The 18,638-nt window shown below is 62.9% G+C and overlaps 3 protein-coding genes across 3 annotated transcripts; 1 reads left to right on the forward strand and 2 right to left on the reverse strand.

The window, feature by feature from the left end:
• Positions 1-2,456: 2,456 nt before the first annotated feature.
• On the reverse strand, positions 2,457-3,702 carry LOC130144047 (thyroid hormone-inducible hepatic protein-like). Its single transcript, XM_056327025.1, has 2 exons — positions 3,110-3,702; positions 2,457-2,821 (listed from the first exon to the last, which is right to left on the reverse strand). Exon 1 carries the CDS (start codon positions 3,521-3,523, stop codon positions 3,128-3,130), a length of 396 nt encoding a protein of 131 aa, XP_056183000.1. The 5' UTR covers positions 3,524-3,702; the 3' UTR covers positions 2,457-2,821; positions 3,110-3,127.
• Positions 3,703-8,158: 4,456 nt separating this feature from the next.
• Positions 8,159-9,491, forward strand: LOC130144048 (thyroid hormone-inducible hepatic protein-like). The gene is made up of 2 exons (XM_056327026.1): positions 8,159-8,820; positions 9,109-9,491. The coding sequence occupies exon 1, from the start codon at positions 8,407-8,409 to the stop codon at positions 8,800-8,802; it is 396 nt and encodes a 131-aa protein (XP_056183001.1). The 5' UTR covers positions 8,159-8,406; the 3' UTR covers positions 8,803-8,820; positions 9,109-9,491.
• Positions 9,492-14,239: 4,748 nt separating this feature from the next.
• On the reverse strand, positions 14,240-17,760 carry NDUFC2 (NADH:ubiquinone oxidoreductase subunit C2). The gene is made up of 3 exons (XM_056327027.1): positions 17,536-17,760; positions 15,313-15,456; positions 14,240-14,434 (listed from the first exon to the last, which is right to left on the reverse strand). The coding sequence occupies exons 1-3, from the start codon at positions 17,672-17,674 to the stop codon at positions 14,385-14,387; spliced, it is 333 nt and encodes a 110-aa protein (XP_056183002.1). The 5' UTR covers positions 17,675-17,760; the 3' UTR covers positions 14,240-14,384.
• Between the last annotated feature and the right edge of the window lie 878 nt (positions 17,761-18,638).

Here is an 18,638-nt window from a genome sequence, read left to right on the forward strand (position 1 = left end):
TGGGCAGCCTGTCGCGGTGTTTGACCACTCCGACTGGAAGGGAAGAGAAGTCTCGTCTTATGCTCGGATGAGATTTCCCGTCCTTCGGTTTGTGCCCGTCGGCTGTTGTGCGGGTGCTGGGCACCGCTGGGAAGAGTCTGGCTCGCCCGTCTCCACACCCCCGTTAGGTCGTTGTACACACGGCTGAGCCCCCCGAGCCTTCTGTCCTCCAGGCCGAACAGTCCCAGCTCTGTCAGCCTCTGCGCGTCTGGAAGATGCTCCTGCTCCTTCATCCCCGTCATGGACCTTCCCTGGACTCTCTCCAGTGCGCCCGTGTCCCTGCCGGACCGGAGAGCCGGGCCGGGACCCAGCACCCACATGTGTCCCACGAGGGCTGAGCAGAGGGGAAGGGTGTGTGTCCCCACCCCCCACCCCCCGAGGCTGCTTACAGAAGGGTATTTTGAATTTCTTGGGTATTTAACGTTTTGGGTCACAACCGGGCTTTTTCTCTTGCCTTCCTTCTACTGGCCCGTGTGCCCGGGCCACAGCCTTTGGGTTAATTAGATGTCGCTAACCAGCTACAAATAAACCCGCCATCCCGCTGTGCCCAGCGATGCGAGCGGGAAGGGTGCTTTCCCCACGGCAGCTGGCCCCAGCGCCGGGGCCCCAGGAGCCCTTCCCGGGCAGCACCGAGGCAGCACCCCCTGCCACGCCGGGGGGCCTGGGCTGCCCCGGCTGCCCTCATCCCACCAGGGACCTGCGCGGCGTTTGCCAGTGGCAAAGCCCTTTTCTGCGACCACCCGCGCCCCTGACCAGCCGTGCCCCGGCGCGGTGGGCAGCAGCAGGCCCGTTGGGGCCGGACGCAGCCCGGGGCGGCGTGGCGCAGGGCCCTGCAGTCGGGGCAGGCAGCGGTTCCCGTGACCCGCGGGCTCGGGGCTGGCCGGCCAGGCAGCGGCTCGCAGACAGGGACCCGGGGGTCCTGGGGGATTGCCAGTGGCCCCTAAGTCACCGGCGTGTCCCTCCCGCTGCCCCAGGTCATGGACCTTTCTGGGGACATCCCGTGTCTCTTGCCAGGGCTGATGGGCCACACAAAGGCAGATGTGCCTCAGAATCCTCACACTGGCTGGCAGGACTTGTGTTTGCCCACGTTTTGGGGCACTTGCGGGTCGGCAGACACTTTTGTAGATGCCAACGTTCCCTTCCCAGAAAAGCAACGAGGGCTTCAGACCCACGAGGGATGTCACCTGGAGGAGCCTGGCGGCCACGCGGAGTAACATCGGTGCAGAGCCCCCGGGAGGTGCAATGAGATCGTCGGGTCTCTGCGGCTGCAGACTCGGCGTTTGGGCGAGCCTTGCCCTAACCTGCCATCCTCCTGGGGAGCCCGTCCCCTGGCGTGTGGCTCAGAGGGAGGAAAACGCCACCACTCCTGTGTCGCTGAGTGTCGCCGAGCTGTCCCTGGCACTGCCTGCTGTTAGATGCCCCCATATCTCTGCCTCCCAAACCCCACTAGGGCTGTTCTTGTCCTTGCTCCAACCCACTCAGCACCTTTCAGATGCTGGGCAGCCCTGAATCCGGCCCCCAGCAGCCCCTTCCCGAGCCCGTGGCCCCCCGGCCACCGGGCCTGGAGACCCTGTCACCACCGCCTGCGCTCGGGGAGGACAAGGCAAAGCCCATGCGGTCGTGACATCCGGGAGAAATGGCCTGATCAGGCGAGAGGAGATGGGAACCTCCAACGAACGCAACCCCAGAGAGGGGTTTGGGGTCCCGGGGGCAGGCGCTTGTCAGAGGCGCCGAGCCCTGCAGCCCCGCTGCCCCTGGGGGCCGGTGCCCAGGCTCAGCCCCGCGCGGGGCAGCCCCGGGGCAGGAGCCCTGATGGGCAGGAGCAAGGCGTGGGGAGCTCTGGGGCACAGAGCAGCACCAGCGGCGGTGGCACAGCGTGGGCAGAGCGTTGCAGAGAGCCCTGAAGGTGGTGGCTGTGTTGCGCGTGGGCTGGTGTCTCCGTCCCTCCCCTCTGGGTGCACAGCAGTGGGGCTCAGTGTCCGCCTCGCTGTTGCGTGGCCAGGCCGTGCGTTGGGCGGATTCACACCCTTTTGCCCATGGAAAGCGGGGACCAGCTCGTGCTGGTGTTGCTGCCAACACAAGGAAGAGGGTTTTGAGGCTGAGGGTGGTGAGGCACAGGAAGAGGTTGCCCAGACGCGTTGCGGATGCCCCATGGTTGGCCGGGGCCCTGAGCTACCTGACCGAGTGGAAGTTGTCCGTGCCCAGGGCAGGAGGCTGGGCAAGATGGTCACCGAAGGTGCCTTCCAACCCACACCTTCCCATCACTGTCATTCTTTGTCCCTTCTAATGGCCCATCATCGCACTGGAAGGGCCCCTCCCAGCAGAGCCACTGTCCCCTGCCTCACACTGGGGCACTCCCCGAGGGTGCCGGCCAGGCAAAGCACCACAGCGACAATGGCTTCACAGGGCTTGTTTTATTAGCAAAGACCGGGGAAATGGCCCTCGCGGTCCAGGTACCAGCTGGAAAAGGGCTCGGCGGTCGCAGGGGCCCATGGCAGGTCGGGGCCGCTCCACAGCGCTGCCGCCTTCGTGCCGCTCTTTGAAAATAAAGAGGAGGGCACGAGCCTGCGGCTCTTCCGATGGACTCCTGGCACTGCCAGGTGCTTCTTCCTATGAGGATAAGGCACCGTCCGGCTCTCGGGTGCTCGCAGCTGCTGCCGGCGCGCGGTGCCAGCGCTGGGAGACCAGCTGCCGCCGTGCGGGGAGGGCGAGCGGGGCTGGGGAAGAGCCTGCGATGGTCAGCGATGGGGACGTCCTCTCCTTCGTGCCACCAGCACCCATCCTGCAACGGAGGCTGTCCTTAACCCCAAAGGCCACCCCCGTGAGAGACCTGGCCCACCAAGCCTGGGTCCGTGTACCCCGAAGCCCCAAAGTCTCTGCACGGAGGGATGGGATGAGTCCCCGCCTTCGGCGTGCAGACGGAAATCTGCCAGCTCTTGAAAGGGCAGTCCCCATTTCAAGGCACTTCCCAGGAGCTGGCCACCCCTGCAGTCACGCAGACCCCTCTGGGGACATCAGGCACCCCCTGACCCGGCAGTGCCCGTGGGCTCCGCAGCCCCCCAGCTCTTACCTGGCAGCCGTGGCAGTGTCACCAGCTGGGCTGTCCCTCGCTGGGGCTGATCTGCTCCAGGATCTGGCTGTACCTCCGGGTGAGGGCGTTGGTGTCCCTGGTGAGGTGGGTGAGGACCTGCTGCAGACCGGCCAGGTGGCGCGACAGGCGCTCCTCCAGCTGGGCGTCCATGGCGTCGGCGTCGTCTGAGGACGCGTCGGTGCCGGCGCCGGTCTGGCTCTGGTCGGTGACAGAGGCCAGGCCTTTCTCCACCACGGGCTTGATGGCCTTGAGGAGCTGGTAGCGCTCGTAGAGGTCCGTGTGGCCGCCCGCAGCCGGGGCCGCCCCCTCCTGCTGCGGGAAGACCCCTCGGAGCAGGCTGGGGAACATCACCTCCTGCTCCATCTTCTGGGTGGCTGAGAAGTACTGCTCCATGGCCCCGCTGGCACGGCTCCGGCAGCGCTGGCCCGGGCTCTCCTCAGGGTGCCGCCTGCTCCCCGGCCCCGCCGGGGGCTTTTTATTTATGCGGGGCTGGGGCACGTCCCCCCTCGGCTGTCCCCTCCTGCCAGCCGGCCGGCCGGCCGCGATGGCCGCGGGGACGGGCTTGGCTCCAGCCCAGCTGGGGCTCGGCCGCGCCGTGTCCCTGGCTCTGTGCCACCCGCCCGGCACAGCCTCCCCGTGGCCTTCGCCCGAGCTGGCCGGGGGTCCCGCCGCGGCCCCGCACCGGGAGCGGGGCGACAGGCAGCCAGGTGCCGGGGCCTCCCCCCACCCAGCCCACCCCAGCCCACCCCAGCCCACCCCACCGCCGGGGCACCAGGAGCGTGGGGGCAGCTCTGGCCCCGCGCTGGGCAGGCTGTAGGCAGCAGCACTGGGGGGCCCTCACCTCTGCCCCCCTTCTCGCTGCCACGCGCTCGGGGCGTGAACCCTCCGCGGACGTTGAGCAACCCCTTCTGCAGACGTATGGAAAATCCCACCGGGGACGTGCTGCAATGTGGGTCCCGCGGGGGGGGTCTGGGGACAGAGGAGCGCACCGACCCCCAGCCATGGGGGTCCCCGCAGACAGCCCTCTCCGCCGGGCTGTCCCCCAGCCGGGCAGGGACAGGCACGGGGGCGCAGACCTGATGCCGCGGTGTGAACCTCCCACAGCTGCGGCACAGAGTCCTTGCTGCCTGCAGGGGAGCGGGGATGGGGCCACCCCCCCACTGCCCCCGTCCTGGGCCAGAGGCCACGGCTGGGGCAATGGCCAGCACTGCCTGGCCCCGCGTGTCCCCGCGGCGTGTGGCAATCAGGGAAGATTGTTCTATTTAGGGAAAGGCGGCAGGGTCCCTCATCCCTTTTGCAACCCTCCACGGTGGCAGCTCTCCCACTGCCCCCACGTCTCACCAATGTGCTCTCACTGCCGCCTGCCCTCTCCCTGCTAGACCTGTCCCCACCACCCTCTTGGCCCTTCCCGATTGTCCCCAGCGTCAATGCTTGTCCTGACGTGGGGGCAAGTGCTGTACAGATGTTTGTTGGTGCTGCTGGCCATGTGCAGGAGCCAGTTTAGGGGATTTGTCACATCAGGGCACCTGGACCACTGCAGAGCTTCTCAGAGGTGCAGGGATATCACAGGGCTCTTGGGACACAGGAGCACAGGAGATGCCCTGTCCCTCTGCTCTCCCATTTTGGCGTCAGCACCACCCTTCCAATCTGCTTGTTTTGCTGAGGGTAGCAGGTTGTGGGGCGACTGAGGTTCAGCAGCCCCAGGTTGCTCCCCAGCTCCCTATCCTTGGGAATGAACATCTACAACAGGGGTCCTCAAACTATGGCCCGTGGGTCGGATACAGCCCCCCAGGGTCCTCAATCTGTCCCCCGGTATTTACAGACCCCCCCCACCCCCCCTCACCGGGGGTTGGGGCGGGAAACCAAGCAGCCGCAGATGACTGCCTGCCACTTCACCCGTGCGCCAGCCCCCTGGTTAAAAAGTTTGAGGACCCCTGATCTACAAGAAGGGTGGCCATCTATAAGGAGGACAGGAAGGAAAATCCATGGAGCTACAGACCTGTCAGCCTGACCTCGGTGCCGGGGAAGGTTGTGGAGCAGATCATCCTGAGCGTCATCACAGGGCACGTGCAGGACACCCGGGGGATCAGGGCCAGCCAGCGTGGGGTTATGCAAGGCAGGTCCTGCTTGACTAACTTGGTCTCCTCGGACAACCAATGACCCCTTTAGTGGGTGAGGGAAAGGCTGTGGATGGTGCCTACCTGGACCTTAGCAAAGCCCTTGACACCGTTTCCCAGAGCATCTCCGGGAGGAACTGGTGCCCAGGGCTGGGACGGGTGTGCTCTGCGCTGGGTAACAAGCTGGCTGGGTGGCCGGGCCCAGAGCGTGGTGGGGAATGGAGTCACATCCCACTGGCGCCGGGCACAGGTGGTGTCCCCAGGGACCAGCGCTGGGGCCAGTCCTGTTTGATGTCTTCATCAGGGACCTGGACGAGGGGCTGGAGCGCACCCGCAGTGGGTTTGCAGAGGACACGAGCTGGGGGCAGTGTGACCTGCTGGGGGGCAGGGGGCTCTGCAGGGGGTCTGGGCAGGCCGGGCCGAGGGGCCGAGGCCAGTTGTATGAGGCCCAACAGGGCTGAGTGCCGGGCCCTGCCCGTGGGTCACACCAGCCCCCCACAGCGCTGCGGGCTGGGGGCAGGGGGCTGGGAACTGCCCGGCGGGGAAGGGCCTGGGGGGGCTGGTCGGCAGCCGGCTGGGCATGAGCCCCCCGTGTGCCCAGGTGGCCACGGCGGCCAGCAGCGCCCTGGCCGGTGTCAGCAGCAGCGTGGCCAGCAGGACCAGGCAGTGCCCGTCCCCCTGTGCCGGGCCCTGGTGCGGCCGCCCCTCGAGCCCTGGGCTCAGCGTTGGGCCCCTCACCCCCAGGCAGACCCGGAGGGGCTGGAGCGTGTCCAGAGCCGGGCAGGGGCTGGGGAAGGGGCTGCGGCACAGCTCGGGGCGGGGGGGGGAGCTGGGGGGGGTGCACAGTTTGGAAAAGGGGAAGCTCAGAGGGGACCTTCTCGCTCTCTACAGCTGCCTGGAAGGAGGCTGTAGCGAGGGGGGATCTCTCTCTTCCCCCAGATAACAAGTGATGGGACAAGAGGAAGTGGCCTCAAGCTGTGCCGGGGGAGGTTTGAGCTGGATATTAGGAAAAATTTCTTCACTAAAAGGGCTGTCCAGCACTGGCACAGGCTGCCCAGGGAAGCAGTAGAGTCGCCATCCATGGGGGTATTTAAAAGACATGTAAATGTGGTGCTGAGGGACGTGGTTTAGTGGTGGACTTGGCAGTGCTGGGTTGATGGTTGGACTTGATCTTGAACGTCTTTTCCAACCTAATGATTCTGTGAGTCTATGAACCATTCCCAAACCCTCCCCATGCCTCTAGGGATCCCCTCAGCCAAAAATGGGCCCCCCACATCCCACTGGGAGAGGCTTTAAGGAGCTGCCACCGTTGGCTGTGATGGCAGAAGCAGCAGGAGAGGGGCTGGGGCTGGAGCCCACACAGCCACCATGGGGCTGCAGCACAGCCGGGGCCAGGCTGAGCTGAAATGGAGCACCCAGCCCTGGGCTGGGGACCAGGGGAGGCTGCTCAGGGCCATCAGGGCCTCCGGGAGGTGCAATGAGATCCTCAGGTCTCTGCTGCCACAGCCCCCGTGTTCGGGCAAGCCTCCCACTGACCTGCTGCCCCTCCAGGGACCCCTTTCCCAGCCACAACTTGGAGGGTGCAAAATGCCACCACACGTGTCCCCAAGCATCCCTGTGTCATCTTTGGCACCTCCTGCAGTCGGATCCCCCTGTGGCACCACCTAGACCCTGCAAGACTGAGGTACCACAGCCCCAGGGTGCTGAGCCCAGACCTGCCCCCGGATGTCTCTGTCCCAGCTGCCCCAGAGAGAGGTGCGTCAGAGATGTCTCTGTGGGCAGAGGACGTGGCTGGGGAGGGACCTCAGCCCCTGCGGAGTTGTGGCACCAAGCCCCCTCCCAGAGGCTGGCTGAGCTGACTCCTGCCCACATATCCCCAAGGTGAAAGACATCTCCCAACAGAGGTTGACAACTGTCACTAGTGGCTGCAGACTGTCCCCCCCATAAACCCCATGATGAAGCTCCACCCACATGGTAGATGCAAGTCCCTATGCTCAAATGGGGGATGCTATGATGTCCCTGCATGTCTAGGAAGCTCCGTGGTGGCCCAGACACCCAAAAAACCAGGGCCAAGTAGCGCCTGCATATCTAAGTGCAGCACTTGCCCCCACGTCAGGACAAGCATTGACGCTGGGGACAATCGGGAAGGGCCAAGAGGGTGGTGGGGACAGGTCTAGCAGGGAGAGGGCAGGCGGCAGTGAGAGCACATTGGTGAGACGTGGGGGCAGTGGGAGAGCTGCCACCGTGGAGGGTTGCAAAAGGGATGAGGGACCCTGCCGCCTTTCCCTAAATAGAACAATCTTCCCTGATTGCCACACGCCGCGGGGACACGCGGGGCCAGGCAGTGCTGGCCATTGCCCCAGCCGTGGCCTCTGGCCCAGGACGGGGGCAGTGGGGGGGTGGCCCCATCCCCGCTCCCCTGCAGGCAGCAAGGACTCTGTGCCGCAGCTGTGGGAGGTTCACACCGCGGCATCAGGTCTGCGCCCCCGTGCCTGTCCCTGCCCGGCTGGGGGACAGCCCGGCGGAGAGGGCTGTCTGCGGGGACCCCCATGGCTGGGGGTCGGTGCGCTCCTCTGTCCCCAGACCCCCCCCGCGGGACCCACATTGCAGCACGTCCCCGGTGGGATTTTCCATACGTCTGCAGAAGGGGTTGCTCAACGTCCGCGGAGGGTTCACGCCCCGAGCGCGTGGCAGCGAGAAGGGGGGCAGAGGTGAGGGCCCCCCAGTGCTGCTGCCTACAGCCTGCCCAGCGCGGGGCCAGAGCTGCCCCCACGCTCCTGGTGCCCCGGCGGTGGGGTGGGCTGGGGTGGGCTGGGGTGGGCTGGGTGGGGGGAGGCCCCGGCACCTGGCTGCCTGTCGCCCCGCTCCCGGTGCGGGGCCGCGGCGGGACCCCCGGCCAGCTCGGGCGAAGGCCACGGGGAGGCTGTGCCGGGCGGGTGGCACAGAGCCAGGGACACGGCGCGGCCGAGCCCCAGCTGGGCTGGAGCCAAGCCCGTCCCCGCGGCCATCGCGGCCGGCCGGCCGGCTGGCAGGAGGGGACAGCCGAGGGGGGACGTGCCCCAGCCCCGCATAAATAAAAAGCCCCCGGCGGGGCCGGGGAGCAGGCGGCACCCTGAGGAGAGCCCGGGCCAGCGCTGCCGGAGCCGTGCCAGCGGGGCCATGGAGCAGTACTTCTCAGCCACCCAGAAGATGGAGCAGGAGGTGATGTTCCCCAGCCTGCTCCGAGGGGTCTTCCCGCAGCAGGAGGGGGCGGCCCCGGCTGCGGGCGGCCACACGGACCTCTACGAGCGCTACCAGCTCCTCAAGGCCATCAAGCCCGTGGTGGAGAAAGGCCTGGCCTCTGTCACCGACCAGAGCCAGACCGGCGCCGGCACCGACGCGTCCTCAGACGACGACGACGCCATGGACGCCCAGCTGGAGGAGCGCCTGTCGCGCCACCTGGCCGGTCTGCAGCAGGTCCTCACCCACCTCACCAGGGACACCAACGCCCTCACCCGGAGGTACAGCCAGATCCTGGAGCAGATCAGCCCCAGCGAGGGACAGCCCAGCTGGTGACACTGCCACGGCTGCCAGGTAAGAGCTGGGGGGCTGCGGAGCCCACGGGCGCGGCCGGGTCAGGGGGTGCCTGATGTCCCCAGAGGGGTCTGCGTGACTGCAGGGGTGGCCAGCTCCTGGGAAGTGCCTTGAAATGGGGACTGCCCTTTCAAGAGCTGGCAGATTTCCGTCTGCACGCCGAAGGCGGGGACTCATCCCATCCCTCCGTGCAGAGACTTTGGGGCTTCGGGGTACACGGACCCAGGCTTGGTGGGCCAGGTCTCTCACGGGGGTGGCCTTTGGGGTTAAGGACAGCCTCCGTTGCAGGATGGGTGCTGGTGGCACGAAGGAGAGGACGTCCCCATCGCTGACCATCGCAGGCTCTTCCCCAGCCCCGCTCGCCCTCCCCGCACGGCGGCAGCTGGTCTCCCAGCGCTGGCACCGTGCGCCGGCAGCAGCTGCGAGCACCCGAGAGCCGGACGGTGCCTTATCCTCATAGGAAGAAGCACCTGGCAGTGCCAGGAGTCCATCGGAAGAGCCGCAGGCTCGTGCCCTCCTCTTTATTTTCAAAGAGCGGCACGAAGGCGGCAGCGCTGTGGAGCGGCCCCGACCTGCCATGGGCCCCTGCGACCGCCGAGCCCTTTTCCAGCTGGTACCTGGACCGCGAGGGCCATTTCCCCGATCTTTGCTAATAAAACAAGCCCTGTGAAGCCATTGTCGCTGTGGTGCTTTGCCTGGCCGGCACCCTCGGGGAGTGCCCCAGTGTGAGGCAGGGGACAGTGGCTCTGCTGGGAGGGGCCCTTCCAGTGCGATGATGGGCCATTAGAAGGGACAAAGAATGACAGTGATGGGAAGGTGTGGGTTGGAAGGCACCTTCGGTGACCATCTTGCCCAGCCTCCTGCCCTGGGCACGGACAACTTCCACTCGGTCAGGTAGCTCAGGGCCCCGGCCAACCATGGGGCATCCGCAACGCGTCTGGGCAACCTCTTCCTGTGCCTCACCACCCTCAGCCTCAAAACCCTCTTCCTTGTGTTGGCAGCAACACCAGCACGAGCTGGTCCCCGCTTTCCATGGGCAAAAGGGTGTGAATCCGCCCAACGCACGGCCCGGCCACGCAACAGCGAGGCGGACACTGAGCCCCACTGCTGTGCACCCAGAGGGGAGGGACGGAGACACCAGCCCACGCGCAACACAGCCACCACCTTCAGGGCTCTCTGCAACGCTCTGCCCACGCTGTGCCACCGCCGCTGGTGCTGCTCTGTGCCCCAGGGCTCCCCACGCCTTGCTCCTGCCCATCAGGGCTCCTGCCCCGGGGCTGCCCCGCGCGGGGCTGAGCCTGGGCACCGGCCCCCAGGGGCAGCGGGGCTGCAGGGCTCGGCGCCTCTGACAAGCGCCTGCCCCCGGGACCCCAAACCCCTCTCTGGGGTTGCGTTCGTTGGAGGTTCCCATCTCCTCTCGCCTGATCAGGCCATTTCTCCCGGATGTCACGACCGCATGGGCTTTGCCTTGTCCTCCCCGAGCGCAGGCGGTGGTGACAGGGTCTCCAGGCCCGGTGGCCGGGGGGCCACGGGCTCGGGCAGGGGCTGCTGGGGGCCGGATTCAGGGCTGCCCAGCATCTGAAAGGTGCTGAGTGGGTTGGAGCAAGGACAAGAACAGCCCTAGTGGGGTTCGGGAGGCAGAGATATGGGGGCATCTAACAGCAGGCAGTGCCAGGGACAGCTCGGCGACACTCAGCGACACAGGAGTGGTGGCGTTTTCCTCCCTCTGAGCCACACGCCAGGGGACGGGCTCCCCAGGAGGATGGCAGGTTAGGGCAAGGCTCGCCCAAACGCCGAGTCTGCAGCCGCAGAGACCCGACGATCTCATTGCACCTCCCGGGGGCTCTGCACCGATGTTACTCCGCGTGGCCGCCAGGCTCCTCCAGGTGACATCCCTCGTGGGTCTGAAGCCCTCGTTGCTTTTCTGGGAAGGGAACGTTGGCATCTACAAAAGTGTCTGCCGACCCGCAAGTGCCCCAAAACGTGGGCAAACACAAGTCCTGCCAGCCAGTGTGAGGATTCTGAGGCACATCTGCCTTTGTGTGGCCCATCAGCCCTGGCAAGAGACACGGGATGTCCCCAGAAAGGTCCATGACCTGGGGCAGCGGGAGGGACACGCCGGTGACTTAGGGGCCACTGGCAATCCCCCAGGACCCCCGGGTCCCTGTCTGCGAGCCGCTGCCTGGCCGGCCAGCCCCGAGCCCGCGGGTCACGGGAACCGCTGCCTGCCCCGACTGCAGGGCCCTGCGCCACGCCGCCCCGGGCTGCGTCCGGCCCCAACGGGCCTGCTGCTGCCCACCGCGCCGGGGCACGGCTGGTCAGGGGCGCGGGTGGTCGCAGAAAAGGGCTTTGCCACTGGCAAACGCCGCGCAGGTCCCTGGTGGGATGAGGGCAGCCGGGGCAGCCCAGGCCCCCCGGCGTGGCAGGGGGTGCTGCCTCGGTGCTGCCCGGGAAGGGCTCCTGGGGCCCCGGCGCTGGGGCCAGCTGCCGTGGGGAAAGCACCCTTCCCGCTCGCATCGCTGGGCACAGCGGGATGGCGGGTTTATTTGTAGCTGGTTAGCGACATCTAATTAACCCAAAGGCTGTGGCCCGGGCACACGGGCCAGTAGAAGGAAGGCAAGAGAAAAAGCCCGGTTGTGACCCAAAACGTTAAATACCCAAGAAATTCAAAATACCCTTCTGTAAGCAGCCTCGGGGGGTGGGGGGTGGGGACACACACCCTTCCCCTCTGCTCAGCCCTCGTGGGACGCATGTGGGTGCTGGGTCCCGGCCCGGCTCTCCGGTCCGGCAGGGACACGGGCGCACTGGAGAGAGTCCAGGGAAGGTCCATGACGGGGATGAAGGAGCAGGAGCATCTTCCAGACGCGCAGAGGCTGACAGAGCTGGGACTGTTCGGCCTGGAGGACAGAAGGCTCGGGGGGCTCAGCCGTGTGTACAACGACCTAACGGGGGTGTGGAGACGGGCGAGCCAGACTCTTCCCAGCGGTGCCCAGCACCCGCACAACAGCCGACGGGCACAAACCGAAGGACGGGAAATCTCATCCGAGCATAAGACGAGACTTCTCTTCCCTTCCAGTCGGAGTGGTCAAACACCGCGACAGGCTGCCCAGAGAGGCACCTGGAGACACCCCGACCCCAGCCCGGCACAGCCCCAGCGCTGACCCTGCCTGAGCCGGGCTTGGACGGGATCCATCCAGAGGCGCCTTCCGGCCTCTCCAGCACCGACCCCGGCTCCGTCCCTGCCTGCTGCCCCCCGTGCTGTCAGCCCAGGGGCTGGCTGCAGCCTGCTCGGGGCATCCCGCCAGGTGGATGCTCGGCCAGGCCTGGCTGCAGCCCGGGATGCCGGCAGAGCCGCTCTCGGCAGTGTCCCGCAGGCTTGGACTCCTGCCGCCGCCGCCCCTCCAAGGTCTCTCCTCACGCTGGGGGCTTTCCTGCTTCCTCGGGGCTGGCTCCTGCTTTCTTTTCAAGTCCCTTTTGTAGTTCCCTGATCACTCTTTCATCCAGCTGATGGCCATCTGCCTCCCAGGCACAACCGGCTTTGGGCAAACACCCCCAGACAAGCATCCCCTGCTCCGTCTCTTCTCCCTCTCTTAGCAGGGGTTGTTGCCGAGGCCACTTGCCAAGGGTGGGCTGCGTGAGACCCCCAGACCAGCCCTGAAGCAGGTGGGTGGCCAGGCAGGGCTCACAGGGGGCTCCCCCTCTCTGGATAAACCCACCACTCGCCCTTCTTCCCCGTCCTCAAAACTGCCCAATTCAGTTCACTGCAGTGTGGAATCTCCAACCATGAACCCCGAGTGTCTCTTAGGCTCTCAGGTGGCGGTGCTTGTCTTCCAGCTGGCTCCCAGCTCTCTGTGGTGCCCAGTGCACCATGGCTGTGGCCACAGCAGAGCTCTCCAGGACACCCAGCGCTGCTCACGACGAAGGGCCAGAGATCCCTGGGCCATGGTGACCCCCGTCTCCACCTGCTGTCAGCCCAGCCCATGTCACACTGTGGGTCCCTCCGCCCAGGGCTCCATGGGTGTGCCCAGGTGGCTGGCTGTATCCCGTTGGCGTTGCCAGCAGCACAAGACACGGAGGTGTCCCGAGGCGCTGCCTGCAGCTGGCAGGGGTAGCTAAAACCCAGCAGGACCGGGACCTTGGCAACCAGCCACGCGTCTGAGCAGAGGTGTAGTTCCCTGGGCTCTATTTTACCCACCTGATGGTCGTCTTCCTCTTTCACAAAACCACCTTGGGGCAGCGACATCTTCCACTTGATCAGGGTCATCAAAGCCCATCCAACCTGGCTTTAAGCACTTCAAGGGACCCAGAACTTCTCTGGGCAACCTGTGCCAGCACCCTACCAGCCTCGCTGTAAAGGATTTCTCCCCTACGTCGACAGCACTGGCATCAAAAGCAGATCTCTGTTTTCTGGGCAGAAGGTGTGGGTCTGCTGAACGTGGGGCCTAGGCATGCGGCACATTCAGGACGCTCCTCCCCGTCCCCCCAGCAGAGAGGAGGGCCCAGGAGGGACAGGCACAGAGTGAGGTGAGGCAGTGGCTGCAGTGATGGCTGCAAACAGAGCTCCACTGGCACCATCACCTTTACCAGCGGATCCAAGGAGCTCTGAAGTGCTGTGGAAGCCGCACCCAGGAGCGGAATCAGACCCTGGTGATGAGGCAGTGTGAGGAGCCCAACTGTACCCTACCTCGGCACAGCTCCAGGCGGTGAGCAGGGGTGAGGCAATGACACCCCAAGCACAGTGAGAGGCATCCCTGGGGCTCGAGACAATGTTCCAAGGTGCTGCACAGCATGGAAAGTACATGCAGGGAATGTGGCAGTGCAGGAAGAAGCCGGGGCAGGTGCTGAAAACCAGCACAGGAAATTAGTAATTAGCTAAAACATTCACACCTGGAGTGGCCCCTCAGCTGGATGCATCTGGACTTCCAGAGGCACCAGGTACCCTGTAGTGAAATTCAGAAGAGCTGCAGACCGTCAGTGTCTGGAACATGTTTGGGTTCAGTGTGCGGATTCAGGAGCCAACAATCAAGTGAGAAAGTAGAAAGGTTGGATCCTGATCACCAGCAAGGAAAAAGTGACATCCGAATGCAAAATATAGAGGCAATTCATTAGGGAGAACATGTATTTTCGCTAGCAGGACAGAATTAATTTCACAGCGAGACTCTGGCTACAACATCTCCAGGGGCTCGTCCAGAGCATGCTCAAGCATTAGGAGACATGCCAATGAGAAATGAGAAGAAGGAACTTCCACAGATTACTTTCTGGGTTTTATAAAACATATGCTGCATGAGCAGCCTTCCATTTTCACAATTAAAATAACTGCAAAAGGACTGAATCCAAGTTATTATGCTATTACAAGTATCAGTCACTTATATATTGATACAACATAATGGAACAGAAAAGCAAATAATTAAACACTAAGTATTTAATCACAGGTTTTATTACATGAAAGCGAGTACTGGTTTATTTTCCAAGCGCCATGGACGGTTAAGCAGCTACAGCCAGCTTACCGAAGTGCTCGGTACAGAGTCAGTTCATCTTGTGATGTGCCACTGCTGGAGAAATCCTCAGCGAATTGGGTGGAAATCCTCCAAAAGCTCTCCTATTCTCTTCTTTTCTGCAAGAGGCAAGGGGTGGAAGCGGATAAACCTAATCAGTATTTCAGATTAATATTAAAATCTTCAGAATCAAAGTCTTAAGGTTAACAAGCCACCAAAAATCTGATTTTTGCTACTAGCAGTGAACTACTAGCTTGCTGCATGAACTAAATACGTAACTTCTTTTCCACAGGGCTCTCCACAGCTCCCTGTGAAGAGATCTCAGTATTAATGCTTTTTTATTTCTACATACTCCTTTGGACACGGCACAATGCAGATCACAATCTGAGATCCAGAGTCACCTAACCGTGCGGTATTAGAAAATAGACAATTTTCACCAAAATTTGCCATTGCATTGCTGGGCTCAGTGACTACTTCAGTGAGACGCTGCAGAAGAGCTTCACCAAGGCTCTAAGCCAACAGCAGTTCAGGTGTCCTGCCATTCCTATTTCTTCTGCTCTGCTTATTTTCTGAATGTTCATCACACTATTCTGAATTGACAAGCACTGCAATTTTACAAGAATAAAGAGTGAAATGTGATTTTCACAAGAAACCTGTGATTTCTAATTTTCATTATTTCTTCTTCAGTGGCACGTGTCTAGTCTATTCTTATTTTATTTTGGCTTTGCCATTTTTGTATTAAAATAAGTTTTTAGGAGGAAGAGGTGGTCATCAAGGCAGCTGATCGGCTCAATAAAAGTATCTATTTTCGTATCACAAAATCTTTAATACTGTGGCAATTTAGACTGTGAACAAGCAAGAAAGAGCAGTTAGTATGACTTGCTGGAAAAGGAAGATTTTGCAAGCAACCCAGCAACACTTTTACATACTGGTTTAATAAGTGCTAATGTATGTTATGGCAGGCTGAGGTCTTTCTGAAAATACCAACTTATTATACCTGCTGTCTTAAAGTCTTCCGGGTGCTGCCTCACGTACTCGAACAGCTCTCTGTCCAGTTTGGCATGTAGGTACTCCGTACGTTTAATAAGGTAATAGCCAACAAACCATCCCACAGTACTGAACAGGATCTGGCGGTGGACACCTGCAGCAGGAGGAGGAATGTCCCCCTGTCGCAGTGGGCCCCCCGCTTTCCCAGGCTCCCCCCCCAACACTTTGGCCCCACATGCCCCAGTGGGCTCCTCTCTCCCCGCTTTGCCCCTGCAGACAGGCCCCCTAGGCCCCTACAGCACCTGCACCTGTGGGCCTCCCACGGCCCCTGCCAGCCCCCCGGCGAGGCCCCCCCTTTCTGCAGGGCTCCTTCCTGCCCCCGCCAGCCCTCCAGGAGTCCCCTCAAGTCCCCCTCCACCCTCATACAACGCCCCTTTCCCAGCCCCCTCCGTTTACCTCCAGTCCCCCCCACCAACTGACTCCTCACCTCAGGGCCCCCTCTCCTTCACTCCCACCCCCACACCCCTCAGAGAACCTGAAACCCCACAGAGCATCCCCTTCCCCCCCAAACCCACACAGCCCCTCACCTCAGGGCTCTCTCCTCTTCCCCCTGCCCCTGTATTCCTCAAATTTGTTACCCCAAATCCCAGGTTCCCCCTTCCCCAGCCCCACACAACCCCTCTACGTCCCCAGCCTCTCACCTCAGGTCCTCCTCCCCTTCCAGCCTCCCCTCAGTCACCCCAAATCCCACGCACCCCCTCACCTCAAGCTCCCCTTCCCACCCCTCCAACCCCTCACCTCAGGGCTCCTTTGTCCCACTCCTACATCCCTCAGTCACCCCAAATCCCACATACACCCTCACCAGCCCCACACAGGCCCTCTACCCCTCCAGCCCATCCGAGCACCCTCCCCTTCCCCCTGCTGCTATATCCCTCAGAGTCACCCCAAACCCCACGTACCCTCCTCCCGCAGCCCCCCCAATCCACCCCCAGCCCCTCACCTCAGGGCATCCTCCCCTTCCCCCTGCCCCTACATCCCTCAGTCACCCCAAATCCCACATAACCCCCTCCCCAGCCCCACACAACCCCTCTACTGCCCCAGCCCCTCGCTTCGAGTCCTCCTCCCCTTCCTGCCGCCCCTCAGTCACCCCAAAGCCCACATACCCTCTCCTGCAGCCCCCTCAACCCCCTCTGCCTCCAGAGCCCCTCACCTCAGGGCCCCCTCCCCTTCCTGTCTCCCCTCAGTCACCCTAAATCCCACATACCCCCTTCACCAGCCCCACAGGCCCTCTACCTCAACTCAGGGCCCCCTCCCCCGCCCCTATATCCCTCAGAGTCACCCCAAAACCCACATACCCCCCTCCCGCAGCCTCCCTACCCCCCCTTCCCATATATCCCTCAGAGTCACCCCAAATCCAACGTACCCCGTCTTGCAGCCCCTGCAATCCCCTCTACCCTCCCTGGCTCTCACCTCAGCCCCCCCCCTTCCCCCTATATCCCTCAGTCACCCCAAATCCCACATAACCCCCTCCCCAGCCCCTCGTAACCCTTCTAACCCGCCAACCCCTCACCTCAGCCCACCCCCTTTCCCTATATCCTTCAGTCATCCCAAATCCCACGTACGCCCTCCCCTCACCCTCCCCAGCCCATCACCTCAGGGCCCAATCCCCCTCCCCTTCCCCCCCACCCCTATATCCCTCAGAGTCACCCCAAATCCCACATACCCTCCTCCCACAGCCCTATCAGTCCCCTCTATGCCCCCCGTCACTCACCTCAAGGCCCCTTTCCCCTATATCCCTCAGAGTCACTCCAAATCCCACATACGGCCCTCCCCAGCCCCACAGAGCCCCTCTACCCTCCCAGCCCTCCCCGGCCCCCCCCTTTCCCCTATATCCCTCAGAATCACCCCAAATCCCCCATACAGCCCCCCCCAGCCCCTCACCTCAGCCCCCCCCTTTCCCCTATATCCCTCAGAATCACCCCAAATCCCACATACAGCCCCCCCCAGCCCCACAGAGCCCCTCTACCCCCCCAGCCCCTCACCTCAGCCCCCCCTTTCCTCTATATCCCTCAGAATCACCCCAAATTCCACATATGGCCCTCCCCAGCCCCACAGAGCCCCTCTAACACCACCAGCCCCTCACCTCAGCCCCCCCCTTTCCCCTACATCCCTCAGAATCACCCCAAATCCCACGTACCCCTCCCCACGCCTTCCCCCCCCAGCCCCGCCGCACCGGCTCGGATGACGGGGCGGTGGTTGAAGCTGTTGTCCAGCAGCGCAGACACCCAGCCGGTCAGGCCCAGCCACACCGAGCCCTTATTGACGAGGGGGGGCGGCGGCAGGGACCGCGCCTCGTCGGGCAGGAACAGCATGGCGGCGGCGCGGCCGAAGGTGACCGGGGGCGGTGCGGCAGCGCGCTCCCTCCGCCGCGCCCGCCCGCCGCGCACTCGCGTTCCGCCGCCCTGCCCCCCCGGCCGTTACCGGACCAGAGCCAACGCAAACCCCAGCACCCCCCCACCCCGGAACGGGCGGGTTTAGCGGGGATCGGGGGGTTCCCGCAGTCCTGAGGCCTCTGGGCGAAGCGGGCTGTGCAGTGTCAGGGATGCCGGTCTATAATTAACTCAGGGGGTTAATTAAAGCCTACAAGCAAACCCAATTCATTGGCAGAGCTCTTCCTGCTAACGTATTAAAGAACAAGACCTACTGTGACCTTATTTTTTTCTCTTTTAATTCATGTAAAATCACATTAAACCAGCCACAACAGTACCAGGGTTGCCATAACCATTAAAAAAACACCAAACAACAAAAAAAACCCACAACAAACCAACCCAACCCCAAACCTTCATTTGGACATGTCGCTTCTTCCCTAAAAACTTGTAATCTAGCTTTTTCCAGCGCAGGAGGAGGTCGGGCTGTCACCGCTCCATAGCTGGAGATGCTTGAAGGAGTCCTTGGAGGAGTTCTGGCTTGGCTTGCCAAGGCGCTGCTGGCGAAGGGCAGGGGTTTTGGGGGGATATTGCCATTCCCCTACGCAGGATGGCACCTACAGACACATCAACGTGAGCGCTGCGGGTGCCTTACCCCTGCATAGAGCTTTGAGGCTTAGACCAGAGGTGGAATACATGGTGGCAGCGGGACTGAGGCACTGCTGGCAGTCACAGCAGCTAAAGAAAGAGTGGCAAAGTAGTTAAGGAATAATAATTAAAAAAAGCAGGAACTTATACATATAATGAAAACCGCAGTGAAAATCTGCAAATGAGCTCACTAGCTGTGAAAAATTCACATGTACAAGCTATTTGGTTACACACATGGCCACAGTGACTATTCTATTTTCCA

Source organism: Falco biarmicus, chromosome 2, assembly GCF_023638135.1.
Source record: "Falco biarmicus isolate bFalBia1 chromosome 2, bFalBia1.pri, whole genome shotgun sequence".
Taxonomy (NCBI): domain Eukaryota; kingdom Metazoa; phylum Chordata; class Aves; order Falconiformes; family Falconidae; genus Falco; species Falco biarmicus.

Coding starts and splice junctions, on each gene's coding strand:
- LOC130144047 (XM_056327025.1), bottom strand. CDS start 3,523: ATGGAGCAGTACTTCTCAGCCACCCAGAAGATGGAGCAGGAGGTGATG.
- LOC130144048 (XM_056327026.1), top strand. CDS start 8,407: ATGGAGCAGTACTTCTCAGCCACCCAGAAGATGGAGCAGGAGGTGATG.
- NDUFC2 (XM_056327027.1), bottom strand. CDS start 17,674: ATGCTGTTCCTGCCCGACGAGGCGCGGTCCCTGCCGCCGCCCCCCCTC. Junction 15,457..17,535: donor CCGCCCCGTCATCCGAGCCG/GTGCGGCGGGGC, acceptor CTCCTGCTGCAG/GTGTCCACCGCCAGATCCTG. Junction 14,435..15,312: donor GGAAGACTTTAAGACAGCAG/GTATAATAAGTT, acceptor TGCCTCTTGCAG/AAAAGAAGAGAATAGGAGAG.